The sequence below is a fragment of the Panthera leo genome, chromosome B1 (genome assembly GCF_018350215.1).
Source record: "Panthera leo isolate Ple1 chromosome B1, P.leo_Ple1_pat1.1, whole genome shotgun sequence".
Taxonomy (NCBI): Eukaryota; Metazoa; Chordata; class Mammalia; order Carnivora; family Felidae; genus Panthera; species Panthera leo.
Window position 1 is genome coordinate 35,310,006 of NC_056682.1, and position 13,809 is coordinate 35,323,814.

General features: G+C 55.2%; 1 protein-coding gene across 8 annotated transcripts in view; it reads right to left on the reverse strand.

Annotated features, from left to right (window-relative positions):
• Positions 1-455: 455 nt before the first annotated feature.
• SORBS3 (sorbin and SH3 domain containing 3) overlaps positions 456-13,809 on the reverse strand; it is a 28,923-nt gene continuing 15,569 nt past the window's right edge. For 7 of the 8 annotated variants that reach the window (XM_042934603.1, XM_042934601.1, XM_042934602.1 and 4 more), the window contains 16 exons: positions 13,573-13,611; positions 13,049-13,142; positions 11,283-11,370; positions 10,946-11,032; positions 10,793-10,846; positions 9,905-9,991; positions 9,313-9,359; positions 8,770-8,909; positions 8,474-8,526; positions 8,301-8,347; positions 8,001-8,115; positions 6,468-6,593; positions 4,975-5,280; positions 4,072-4,172; positions 3,405-3,511; positions 456-784 (listed from right to left, as the gene is read on the reverse strand). In XM_042934603.1, coding sequence (XP_042790537.1) covers positions 723-784; positions 3,405-3,511; positions 4,072-4,172; positions 4,975-5,280; positions 6,468-6,593; positions 8,001-8,115; positions 8,301-8,347; positions 8,474-8,526; positions 8,770-8,909; positions 9,313-9,359; positions 9,905-9,991; positions 10,793-10,846; positions 10,946-11,032; positions 11,283-11,370; positions 13,049-13,142; positions 13,573-13,611 — 1,553 coding nt within the window. In that variant the 3' untranslated portion in view covers positions 456-722. The other variant, XM_042934607.1, reaches the window with a different exon arrangement.

The following is a 13,809-nucleotide window of genomic DNA, read 5'->3' on the forward strand; positions in this document are numbered from 1 at the left end:
CTGGGGAGGCTGGAGGGCAGCACACATCAGTCTTCTGGGAAAACACCTGGAATAGGCCAGTCCTCTGAGGCCCACCCCTTCCTGGGCACTACAGCAGCAGGATGGCCCACACAGCCCAAGCCCAGGGCTGGCAGCCTTTGGGAAGAGGGTGCCTTCAGGCAAGACCTCTTACCAGGCCTTGGGCACTAAGGAGGTGCTGTGTCCCTCTCCCACCTCACTCCCAATCCCAGCTGGAGGCAGGAAGGCAAAAGGGCCAGCAGGTAAGCTGGACTGAAAGAGGAGGAATCTCCTCCAGGCAGAGGCGGCCTTTGGTCTCTGTTAGGTTAGGAAGCTGGTCCTTGTTAGAAGAACCCCATGGGGGTGAAGCTGGGAGCTGGTCCCTGTTAGAGGAAATGCCATAGCAGGGCGGGGTGGGGGGCTCCAGGGTCTGGTCTCAATAAGGCCTGGAAACAGTCTCCACTTCAAAGCAGACCTCTATATTTGGGGAGTGTGGTAGGGGAGGAAATAAAAAGGCTGTTGGAGGAATGTTTGTGAGTTGTGGGTGGGAAGCAGTCCAGGGGGCTTCGAGGGGGCTCCAAAGAATGGCTGCTGGAGTTGTCTGCAGATGCCAGCAGCTCAGGTCTTGGGGAAGGGAGGGAGGGGGGATCTTCTCTCCCTCCTGTAAGTGCTACCGCTCCCCACCCCATCCTGGCTTGGCTCTGAGTTGCCACGGAGACCACCACTCAAACCGGAGCTACATAATTTCCAGGGAATGTCCCAAATTTCTGGGTCCTCCGGGAGACACCTGAAAGAGAAAAAGAGAAAAGGCATTCCCTAAACTTCTTTATTTAGTAGGAATGTGGGGGTGTGGGACCTTCTCCCTACTGGCAGCCCGCGGAACTGCATGTGGAGTCCCTGTCCCAGGGACGAAGGATTTGCTTTCCTCATTTCTGCCCCCTAGCGGGCAGCTGGGCAAAGCTACACTTCCTAAATTCAATGACTCGGAGTTTGAGTACTCTACAGTGTATAACTTTGCACACAGCACTGAATTACCCAGCCTTCCTCAGGAAAGTAAGCAGGCGGATGAATTCAGACCTTAAATCTGAGATATAGCAGACCTTAAATATGGAGGAAACTCACTGTTCTCACCTTTATTTTTAAAAACAATTTTAAAAAATTTTTTAATGTTTATTTTTTGAGAGAGAGAGAGAGAGAGAGTGCAAGCGGGGTAAGGACAGTGAGAGAGCGAGACACAGAATCGAAACCAGGCTCCAGGCTCTGAGCTGTCAACACAGAGCCTGATGCGGGGCTCGAACTCAAAGACCACGAGATCATGACCTGAGCCGAAGTCAGACGCTTAACCGATTGAGCCACCCAGGTGCCCCTAAAAACAAACTTTTTAATGTTTATTTATTTTTGAGAGAGAGAGAGAGAGAGTGACAGAGAGACAGAGTGTGAGTGGGGAGGGGCAGAGAAAGAGGGAGACACAGAATCAGAGGCAGGCTCCAGGCTCCGAGCTGTCAGCACAGAGCCCGATGTGGGGCTGGAACCCACAAACCGCGAAATCATGACCTGAGCCTAAGCTGGATGCTTAACGAACCAAGCCATTCAGATGCCCCACCTTCAATTTATTTTTTTAAATGTTTATTTATTTATTTTGGGAGAGACAGAACCCCAAGCAGCCTCCACACCCAGTGTAGAGCTGGACGCGGGCCTCCATGTCACCACCATCAATGACCTGAGCCAGAATTGAGTCAGACACTTAACCCATTGAGCCACCTAGGCGTCCTTCACCTTCACCTTACAGATGGGACAGACAGGCAAGGCCTAAAGAGAAGGCCGAGTGAATTCCCCAAAAGCACTTAGGGGTAGAGGTGGGAGTAAAATCCAGGCCTTGGGTCTGCTACAACCCCAAAGAAACCCATGTTCTGGGGGTGGAGAAGGGGGAATGCTAGAAGACACAGGAATATAAAATGAAAATAAAGTCCTGAACCTTCCCCTGCTAGCAGGCTGGCATCCTGACTTCCTTATGAGCAGCCTATGCTCACCCTGTCCCCAGGCCTTGCCGATACTGTTCCCCTACCTGGGATGCCTCCCCTAATCCTTCCCCTGCCCTTCAAGGCCTAGCTCCCCAACTTCCTCCAGGAAGCCTTCCCTGTCCAAAATGATAACCACTAGCCACATGTAGCTACCGAGCTCTTGGACTGTACTAGCGTGACTAAGATACTGAACTTTCCAAGTCTTTCCTCTAAAAGCACTGTGGCTTATACCACAAAAGTGGTGCTTTTTCTTCTTGTCTACATTTGCAAAGCTTTATTAGTAGTAAAGAAAAAAAATTCAAAAGCAGGGGCACCTGGGTGGCTCAGTCGGTTAAGCATCCAACTCTTGATTTCAGCTCAGGTCATGATCTCACAGTTCGTGAGTTCAAGCCCCGCATCGGGCTCTGTGCTGTCAGTGTGGAGCCTGCTTGGGATTCTCTCTCTCCCACTCTCTCTGCCCCTCCCCTGCGCTCTCTGTCTCAAAATAAATAAATAAACTAAGTTAGTAAATCCAGCAAAAGCAGAAGTGTACAGAGGAAGATGAGGATGTGCCCCCCAAGCCCACCCCTCTGAGGCAAGCACTGTTAACACGTTAGTGCTCCGTGATCGCTGGTGTGTCAGAAACTTGGTCAGCAATGAGGTGCTAGGATTCAGATGAGAAACGGTGGGTTGCCAGGTCAAGAGACTGCCCCTGGGGCCACCAAGCAGTCTTGCCACCCTTTAGGCTCGGCAGCCTGCTGTGGGAGGGGGCTCTGGCTGCTCGCTACTCTCTGAAAACGGCCCCTTCCTCTGAAGCTGAGGCCTGTATGGCCCTGCCCACTTGGAGGAAACAGGCTGTGTGAAGCCTGCTGGGTTGGTCACCTTGAACCAGGCCAAGGCCCACTTGAGGCTTCCTGCTTTAGTCCTTTGCCTGAGCTGCCCTAGGACCAGCCCTAAGGGCCGGGATCTTTCTCTACTCCCTCTTGTGGGCAGGGGAGCCAGCTGCTAACTGGGTGTGGGGGTGGGTATATTTGGATGTGAGACTTGGTCCTTTCCATCAGAGACAGGTGTGTGGTGGGAAGGACCAGGGCTGTGAGGGTCAGGAACGCTGCTGTCTTGAGTCCGTGCTGACTTCATCAGTGACCCTAGGCTTGTCGGTCAGACTGCAAATCTTTGCTGAATCGACACTGGCAGGCCAACAGCCCACTAAATCTTCCCAGGGACCCCAAGATACCCACTCTGACCTGTCCCTTGGGTCATCCCCCAGGACCCTGAGATATTCCCCAGCTATCCTGCCCAGAACTCACAGATATCCCCTTCTGGTCTGGCCCTTAGCCCATCTCCCTGGGACCTTGAAATACCCCTTCCAACCTGCCACCCCCCAGCCCACCTGCCAGGCCCACATACCCACAAACCAGCCATCATCACACTGCTGCATGACGTCCACCCGATCCCCCTCCCGCAGCTCCAGCTCATCCTCATTCTGGGGCCGGTACTGGTACATCGCCCGATACCTGTGGGAGACAGCATCATGGCAACAACTAGAGTCTGGCCCCTGCCTCAGATCAGGCCCAGAGAGTCTAACTCAAGTGTTGCCATGTCCTCTGAGTTTTCCAGATAATCCCATTGGCCTCTGGCCCAGCTTCTAGAATGGCAACTCTGTCTGGCTTCAGTGCATCCTTTCCCAGGCCTGCACCCTGTGCTCCAAGCCCTAACTACCCCAACCCCTCCTCCTCCGAGCTCCCAGTGCCTTCAGGTCTGTTCTACCAGTTCCCACACTTCACACATACATGCACTGACCTCAGGGCTGGAAACACAGTGAGGAGACTGAGGCCAAGGGGCAGAGTGTGGGAAACTTGCTTTAAGGACAAAGGGCTAGCAGAGACAGGTCAGGACCACCACAGACAAGTGGCCCCCCAGCAAATCATCCATCGGTGCCAAAGGCAGGAGTTTACCAAATCTATCTTAGTGGGAAAAGGGCAAGCTATGGGGGGGGGGGGGGGGCGTCACTGTGCTCAGCACTGCCTGCAAGCAACACTCCACCCCTGACCAAGCACCCCCAGATGGTACTCACGGGGTCCAGTGTATTTGAGTGGTGTTGGGGGAGGTCCCCAGGTCCACGGGACGGCTGGAGCCTCCAGGATGGGACAGAGCTGACCCAGGGGTGCCTAAACCCTGGGGATCCACAGGAGGAAAGGCAGGCACATGCAGGCATGAGGGAGGGGAAGTGCAGCGGGCCCTCCCACTTTACCTCCTGCCCCCATCTCATCCTCTGAACCCCCACGGCAGAGAGGTCTGTCTGAGCATTGCACTTCACAGGGGCTGGGAAGCTGAGGTCCAGCTAGGGTAGGTGGCCGATTCTAAACACCAGCACAAAGCCAGGCATGGGACGTGCCTCATGCTCACATAGGTTTCCTGAGTGAATGGATGAGCACAGGAGTGAGCGTACCTGTTTGTGGACTATGTCAGCGTAAGAACCAATGATAACTTTTCCCCATCAGCTACTATAAGCTTTTAGTTCAAACCGACCCGAGTACCCTCTCCAGTGGGAATTATTATCCCCATTCCACAGCGGAGAAAACCTAAATCCAGAGACTGTATGTCATCTGCCTAAGGTCAGACGCAAGGGAATGGCAGACCTCTGACTCCCACATGACCCTGTCCTAGAAACTGATACAGGCCAATCACAAGAGTGGAGTCTATATGGTCAGGAGGTCGGGGCTGGCTTTGGGGTCACACCTAAAACTAGCTGGCTGCCCCATGCCTTCCTGGGCTGCAGCCCAAGAGCCAGAACCAACTTGAGAGGTCTGTGGTCCACAAGGCCAGGGTGGCTCTGCCGTGCAAGGTTCTGCCCAGCTATTCCACTGATCTGTCCTGGGGCAGACTAGGAAGGAATCCAAAGGATTCTGTCAAAGGAATGGAGGAAATAGTGTGGGAAGCAGGGATCAGCTCTCTAAGCTGAGGCAGGTCACCTTACCTGGCCCTGGGCTCTGGGCTCCTGGGTGGGGAAGGAGAAGCCAGTACGGCGGGGGGAGGTCTGGCTCCCCCAGTCAGGATCGACTGGGCTGTGTGGTGCTAATGGGGAGCTGGAGTGCCGGGCCAGACGGGCGGTGGTCAGACGGGGAGATGCAGGGAGCTGGGGGCCATCGTCACAGATCCGGACCCGGGGATCACGGCACACCTGCACGTAGCTGGCAGGGAAGATGCCCTGGCGCGCTGTGCCGGAGATGCGCCCCTCGTACCAGTTCTCATTCACCTTGCGGATCAGGCAGATGCGCTCCCCCTGGGGGTGCAGAAAAGCATCAGCATCTGCAAGGCCCTCCTGGGCACCATGCCCCTGCGGGTGCCCACGGGGGCTGTCTCATTTAAACCTAATGCCTTGCACAGAGCAAGTTCAGAGCAGGTCAGCAGGTTGTGCAGTCACGTCACTAGAAGGTGGTGGAATCAGGAGCCAAGCCCCGGCTGCCTGGGCTCTTCCCACAACATGCCGCACTGGGCACGGATCAAGTCCTGCCTCTTTGGGAAGCCTATGTGACATGTACCCCTGTGACTCCAAAGCACCCTCTCCCCGGAATTCCAGTCACAGGGGAACCTGGTGGCTCTGCCAATTTCAAGTTGTGTGGCCTCAGACAAGTTACTGTGCCTCTCTGAGCCTAGTTTCCTCACATGTTAAGTGGGGATAGCAATCGTGTTGCTGTGAGGAGCAAGAGAGATCAGTGGCCGACTGGTAAGAAGCACTGGACAGCCATTAGTCGCCACTGCCGTGACACGGTCCTGTCCCTGCCTCTTCACTGGGTGATCTATCACCAGTGCATCAAAAAACAAACTCCCAGGGACAGCCAGTGTGTCCTCAAGCCCACATGCTGACTAACATTAGGCAGGGCTGCCCTGGGGAGGATGGTCTCCAGCCCTCTCCCGCCCCCCACCTCTCATTACCCAGCCAGCTCCTTCCCTCTCTCTCCCTGGGGCTAGCTCTTCTGGAGGACCTTCACTAGGGGCATTCACGGTCTCTGCCCCCAAAATCAACCAAAACGAGACCAGCTCCCCGCTTTCTAGGACTTTTTCAAACTTCCTTATGATCTATAGTAAAAATTAACATTTTAATAACAACCCAGTACACACACACCCACATAAGTACATATGTAAGTGCCTAAAACTTTGATAAAATACCCTTTCTACATGCAAGGCATTATAAGATTTCCATTCTGTTCTTATAAAAATGCTGATTATGATCCTCACAGCCTACCAACCTGCAACTGAAAAAAGCACAACTACTCTAGAAGTTTCAAACTTTTAAAAAATGGGCTAAATTAGGGGGAAAATATGCAAAGAGATTAGGAAAATTTTTAAATACTGGGAGAAGATGGGTACATTTGACTCCTTAAAAAAATGTTTTAACTACACATATTTACCCATGTCCTCACCGGCCCCTGACCGCCCCCCCCCCCCCCACTTCCTGCCTGGCCGCACCTTGCGGAAGGACAGCTCCACCTCCAGATCCCCCTTGAAAGTGTACTGGGCCACTGCTTCTCCATACTCCAGCACCTGGTAGGTTGGAGGCTTGATGGGCTTAGGGATCTCATCTGCAGGCAGCACCTAGAGGAAGAAAGGTTAAGCCTGGGCATCAACTGGGCAGATCTGAGGCTCCCGGGAGGGTGAGGTAACAAAGAGAAGATGGTATCGGTGAGATGTGCCCCAGAAGCCAGCAAGGATACAGACAGCAGACACAAGCTTTGGGGTGGCCAGGGTGAGCACAGCCAAGGGGTGATTAGTCCCAGAAGGCTACTGGAGGAAGAATTTCCCCTGTGGTATGTGGAGTAGGCAGTGGAAGAACAAAGATGGAAGTAGGTCCTAAGAGACAGTTTAAATTAGAGTACAGAAGTAAATGAAGAGTTCTAAAAAGCAGGGAACATCTTGCGACCTGATCTAAAAGTGAGGATCTAACACCACTGCCGATACCAAGTATCCTTCTTCCCTGTCCCTTCTACCCCACCAGGTGCCTAGAATCCCCACATTCCCTTTGCTTCACCCTATTCATAAAAAAAATCAAGAAGCTAGTAAACTATTTCATACTAATATGTAAATGACTAATAACACGGGATACTGCGTGTTTGGTGGAGTTTCAGAATCACAGAGACTGTTCTGAAAGTAAGGGAGGCCTACTGATTCTTATCAAATCAAGAGCCCAAATTAAACAATAACCCAATCCATGGGTCAAAGAGGAAGTCACAAAGGAAATGAGAAAATACTTTGAGTTGAATTAAAAAAAAGCAAAACATCAAAACCTGTGGAGCATAGTTAAATCAGTGCTTACAGAGAAATTTATATCATTAAATACTCAAGGAAAATAAAGTTTTATTTATTCAAGTAAATTCTACTCCCAATGTGAAGCTCAAACTCACAACCCCAAGATCAAGAGTCACATGCTCTACCCACTGAGCCAGTCAGGCACCTCTGGATCTTGTACTTAACCACTTGTCTCTGAACCTTACAAGCGCATCTGTAAAGTGGGGATGACTGATCTCTTCTCAGGTTAATGAGAGAACAAGGAAGGTACTACAGATGAAGAAAGTGATGCAGGTATATGTGATGTGATTAGAAAGCTGTCACACACTACATGCCCTTGCCAGTTGCCCTCGGGATCCTTCCCAAAGACAGCTTGAGAGAGCTGCTGAATGGTGAAAGTCTGGGCACAAGAATGGGGTCACTTGGTTCTCCTCCATGGGCTGCGCTCTACCTTTAGTCCTCATTTAAGAAACATGTCCTGAGTACAGGCAAAGTACTGGGTGCGGCCCTGGGGGGGGGGGGGGGCCAAGGGCATGAATGAGGCTGACCAGGCCCCTGCCCCTGGAGTTCACAGTTTTACCTATCAGGAAGCCTGTGAGATGTGTGGGAAGCAGTCAGCTCCAGAGAAGGGCTGTGGAGGGGTCAGTGCGTCTGCACTCTAAGTCTCTGCAACCCATCCGCCCTCCAGGCCGCACTCCTGCTTGCTCTCCTGCTTACGTCCACATAATTGGCAGGGAAGATGCCCAGTCTACCATGGTGCTCCCCTTCCAGCCAGTTCTTGTCCACCTCCTTGTGGATGTAGACAATGTCACCCTTCTTCAGAGTCAGCTCCCTGCAGGCCAGAGTAAGGACATCCAGCAAAGTGAGGCCCTCCCAATCCTCCTTCCCTTCAGACCCTGTCTAATGCACCCAGAGTCTCACCCACCTCTGGGGAGGCCCCGGCAGCCCTGTCCTCCCCTCCTCCCATAGGGTGCAGAGACAGTCCTGGGGGTGGGGAGGAGAGAGAAGGGCACTTACTTGGGGGACTGTGCCTGGAAGTCAAATTTGAGTCTGGCGGCCTTCCTCTGGGCAGGAGGAGAGGACAGAGGGAGTCACCTCAGTCAAGCAGGCGGCGGATCTGAAACAGCCATCACCGGGACCCACCCCAGACCCCCTCGCACCCTGACCCTAGTGCTTTCACCCCTCCTTACCTTCTTCTCTTCCTTCCTGGCTGGGCTGGCCCCTCGTTCAGAGGCACTAGGGTCTGTGGAGAAGCGCTACCTCAGCTTGGGAACGCCACGTCTGGGGGGGCGGAGTTGGGATGGTGTTCCGCTCCCCCACCCCATGACAGGGACCAGTGGAAGCAGGGGGCTCTATGAACGTCCTGCCTCCCCACCCAACCCCCCCACCCCCCCACCCCCCCACCGCCCCTCACCCCCAGCCCAGGCACCAGCATAACTGGTGCGTGGTGGCGGGCGTCTGGGTGAGAAAAAGAGCTGGTCCTTACCCCGGGCCGAGGTAGGGTAGACAAAGTCCCTGCGACCTAGGAAGGGGCTTGTTCCATCCGCCATTCTGTGGGGGCTCAGGGGCCGGGAGGAACCCTGGTAAAGTGCATTCGGGTAACTGGAGCTCCAGGCGGAAGCCGGGCTGCGCGGGACACAGCGAGTGAGCCACCTGTCCGGGGCCTCACACCCTACGCCGCTCACCCCTGCCCGCCCAAATGTCTCCCCGCATCTCCCGCCGCCTCCTCCCAAGGCGTCTCCCACGTCCCGGGCTCTGAACAGGATGTCCTACTTCCCCAGCGGTCGCGGCCGGGAAAGGGTGCGGCCTGGGGCCGCAGGAGGGCGCGTGGGAAGCGCGAGGCTCCCTCGGCCTCGCTCCGCCGCTGGCCGCGGCCACCCAGTCCTCGGACGGGGACAGGTTTCCCTCCGCGGCCACTGGCCAACCTCCCAGGCCCCTCCTCCCGCGCCCTCCGCGGGGCTCGCCCCCCTTCCCAGCGCGGCCGCCCCCTCCCCGCGCCACGTCCCCGGCGCCCCGCCGGGCCACTCACCGCGCTAGAGGCCGCGGCTCCCGGCACCGTCGGGGCACTTGGGAACTCTGTGCGGGGAGACCGGGCGCGGTCAGGGCCCGGGACGCCGGGGCCCCGCGGCAGCGGAGGCCGCCGCCTCCGGAAAAGTTTGCGGCTCGGAAGGGCGGGAGGGGTGGGAAGGGGCAGGAGGGACGCGGGGTCCTAGAGTCGCCCGCGCAGGCGGGAGGGCCGGGAACCCGGGAGGAGCCGACGAGCCGGGGGAGGAACCGTGGGGTGGCGGAAGAGGGGAGGCCGGCCCAGGAAACTGGGGCCGGGTAAGGGTTGGGGTCCCTGCGGGCCGAGGTCCGGGGGGGGGTGGGGTGCGGGGCGGGGCGAGGCCGGGGCGGGGAGCCCCCGGCACTAGGACGTCAGGCTGACGTGGAGTCGGCCTGGAAGGGTTCTTAGGGGTCATTTGGAAAAGTCAACGCCCTGCATTTTATAAAGGAGAGAGCAGACAGGGATGAAGTCCGTCCAAGGTCGCGCTGGAGGCAACACCTCTGGTCTGCCTGCCCCTCCCACCCACGCTCAGCTGCTGCGGGCTCAGGGTCCCAGGAGGGGACTGGGAGGCCGGTACCTTGGGGGATGGCTGCCGGGTCTCAATTGACCGAAGGTCCTTGTCCAGCTCCGCGCTCAGCTTGGCCAGCTCTCTCTCCAGCAGGACCTGGGGGCGGGTTATGGGGAGAGACTTGGGCAGTAACGGGGGTGGGGAGAGGGAGGAAGGGGCGGGAGCGCGGGGTGGTGGAGGACACAGTGCGGGAGCGCTGATCGAAGGTCAGATGTGAGAAACCCAATGGGCAGCTGGACAAAGCACGCAGTGCTTGGGTAAAGGGCAGGCTCCCTGCCTGTGGGCCTGCCCAGAGCTGTCTCAGGGTATCAGGATGGCCTTTCCACAGCTTCTCACTGGCCCCTCCCATCTGACCGGGCTCGCCCATCCCTACTCCCATGATAGTACCTTAGTACTTCCTGATAGTGTCTGTTGTCTTGTTACTTCCCTGCTCCAGAGCCTATAAGGCTCCCTATTTCCTCTCTGATCAAGTCTTCTGTGCTTTCCACAGCCTATACTCCACCTGCTCTCCCTCCTGCTGCCCCTCCAGCCTTTGCCTCTGTGTCTCCCCACACTGAGTGCTCTCTCTCTGGCTCAACAAGCTCTCCCAAATCTTGAGAGCCCAGCTCCACCTCCAAGAACACTTCCTGACAAGTCCACACTGACCACTCCCTTCTCTGGTCCTGCTTTGGTCAATAGACATTTATTCAACACATATTTGAGTGTATACTGTATGCCAGGTACTGTCCCAGGTGCTGGGCGTACAGAGGTCAACTCTATGGGACTGGAGAGGGTCAGAGCTTTGGGTCTCTGGCCTTTGCCCACGGTCACTGGGGCCAATACCACCCAGGAGTCTCCCTCATTTGTCCCCCAACATAGCTGTCTCTCTCCTTCACCAACCTATCCTGCAGCACTCACCTCAATGGGCTGGGAGGGCTTCTCAACAGGGTCATCCACTAGCGGTTTCTTGGGCTAAGGGTGGGAAAGGTAAGTCAGAGGGGGTGAATCCCCTTTCCAAAATGCACTAGCTAAGGAGTATGACCACTCTCAGAGGGCCAGGAGGACACTCACCTTCTGCCCACTCTCTAGTTCTTGCAGAAATTGGTTCCAAGAATCTTCCGTCCAGACATTTTCCACTTTCTCTTGGCGTCTGAGCACCTGCATGGAAGTTGGTGGGCATCAGCTTGAGTAGAGGGGTGCCAGGAGACTGTCCAGGCTCAAAAAGTAGGCTTGTAGGCCACTGCCTCACCCCTGTGCCTGCCAGTGCCCTCCTAAGGATTCTGGGCTTTCATGGCTGCACAGGACAGGCCCCAAACTGAAAGGGCATTATCTATACTCTTTCGGCAGAGGGGACTGGCCAAAGGGCACAGCATTGGGGGTAGTGTGGGGAGGATGCTGGGAAGGCTACCTGATGTGGGGTCTGGTGTAGGAAGGATGCTCCAGGATTACAGTTGAAGGTGCTTCTAGAAGACTCTTCAGAGGGGTCCCAACTTCTTCTAAAGACAGGGGAGGACATCTCTTCAGTCTCCTTTTAGGGAGACTGAGGCATACGTGAAAACACAGCCCTGCACATACACACATCACCCCTCACTACTGGCTCCAGCCTGCGAAAGCAGTGTTACATAGTGGAAAGTTACGAGCTCTGAGTTCAAATGCCAGCTCTACCACTTAGCTGTGACCTTTTGGCAAGTTACAGGGCTCTCAGAGCCTCAGATGCGATACCTATGAGTAGGATTCCCACCTTCATGAGGGTGTGGTGAAGCTGTGGCTAGACCTTTCCTACTGGCCTTGGTGAAATACTCTACATTCGTGTTCAGTCTGGCCCCATGGCTGTGGCTATGTATGTCTGTGCAGCTTTGATGAAGCTGGTCTTTCTGGCTGTCACAGCTGAGCGGTCTTACACACATGCCTGAGTGTGGGACCACATCCTAGTCCAAGAAGAACCCAGGGCAGGGGAAAGAGCCTGTGGCCCTGACTCAGGAGCCTGGGTAAGCTATTTCTGTTCCCTCAACCTCAGTCCCTTAAGGGTTCTGGATTCAGTGATGTCATCTGTGAAAACACTCCAGCCACCAAAGCTCCACATGGTCACATTTGCCCTAGTTCCCCTCCAGGGCTCCTTTCTTGGCTGGTTTAAATGTTCCAGCCTCTGTTGAGTTTGAATGTTTCCACCAAGTGGATTCACTGTACCAAGCTTATCAAATGATGGAATGTCTGACCGGAAGGTGAGGATTTATTGGCTGTATGACTCCATTCTCTATTTTAGAAATAATGATATTAGTAATAACAGTGGTAATGAGAATAGAATACACCATTCCTAATTTAAGGGAGCTCTAGTCATATTTAATCCTGTATATTAGTGATATTTGTGGAGACTTGCTATGTGCCTTTATACTCACAACCACCTTGTGGTCCCCACTCAACAGATGGCTGAGATTGGTTAAGGTGCCCAAGGTCACATGGCTAGTGGCAGCACAGCAGCTTGAATCCAAACTCTGGGTTCAAATCTTGAGCTCTTAGCCTCTATCTTACTGATGACACCAAGAGCCACAGGCCAGTTATGGCCACGCTAATGAGGGTAATCCCTTCCTATAAAGGAATAAGAAACCCATTGATTTCACTGTGAGCAGAGCTCCTGATTCTCAAGGTCTGGCTGAGCCCCTCCAGGACCCTGGCAGCCTGGGCTGGGCTTGTATGGTTTGTGCAGAACAAAGGAACTACATCCTTCACTTATGTGGAAGGGTACCTCTCTCATCCTCATCTCCCCCAACTTGGGAGGAAACTTGGGATCCTCTGCACCCCTTGTTTTCTCTAAGGCTGTGGAGTGAATGGCCACAGGTCCACGCCCAGCCTGTGGGCCACTCCACTCTCCACCCCATATGACCTGTGGATCTTTGGTGTGATGAGTTCCTGCTACCAACCACAAAAGAATCACAGGCATTCCTGACCAGGAATGGGTGCGGAGTCCACCCCTGCCCGCCATTCCCCTTTGGCCCTGGCTGCGAGGAGGGTATCTGGAGTGGTAGGGACCCTAAGGAGGAGCAGAGCTGTGGGGTAGGGCGGAGGGAGGGGGGCACAGAGAGGCTGCACCGGCCATGGCCACCAGGGGGTGCCAGTCCCCACAAGGAAGCTAGCACCCCTCTGCAGCACTTGGGCCCCTTTCCTAGGATGGCTCACCCACTCAGAGAAGAGGCCTGGCCTGGCCTGGCAGCCGGTCTTTGCTGGGGCGCTGGATGCCTTGAGTCTGCAGAGGCCGCACAGGAGGAAGCCACTGAGGGTGGGAGAAGACAGGCCAGGGGAAGTGAGAGCTGAGCTTGAGGATACCTGGGTGACCATTGAAGGCTCTGGCACCCACGCTCACACATGCTGGTGGGTGGCTTGTGGGAACAGGGTTGGGGTTTGCACCAAGGGCTTCACACTCTTTACTAAATCTCCACAACTCTGGGGTAGGTAGTGTCCCCATTTTACAGATGATGAGAGAGAAGCCCAGAGAAACCAGAGCCAGGGCTAAGATGTCGACTGGACAGCGAAGCTGAGGTTTTTCATCGCCACCTACCAGGGGATTTGAAGCTCACTGAAAAAGGGCTATAGGAACTTCTCAAGTTGAAGGAAGCCAAGGGGGGAGCCTCAAAGCCAGGCACGGCTTACGAGATGGGCAAATGCAGGCACTGAGTTGGGGCGGGCCACCCGCATCCCCTCACCTTTGGGTGATTCCTCAAAGGTCCAGTCCAGCTGCAGGTCTGCAGGAGCAGAAAGGACCAGATCAGGGATGGGGCCGCAAGTGAGGACACCGAGCCCTGTGAGGCTCCCTCAGCTGCTCCCAGCCATCCTCCTGCTAGAGCAGGGGACAAGGGGCTGAGTCAGGGCCTGAAGAATGTCCCGAGGGAGGGAAGGAATTAGGAGGGCAGTTCTCTGGAGGGCTTGAAATGCCTCTGGCA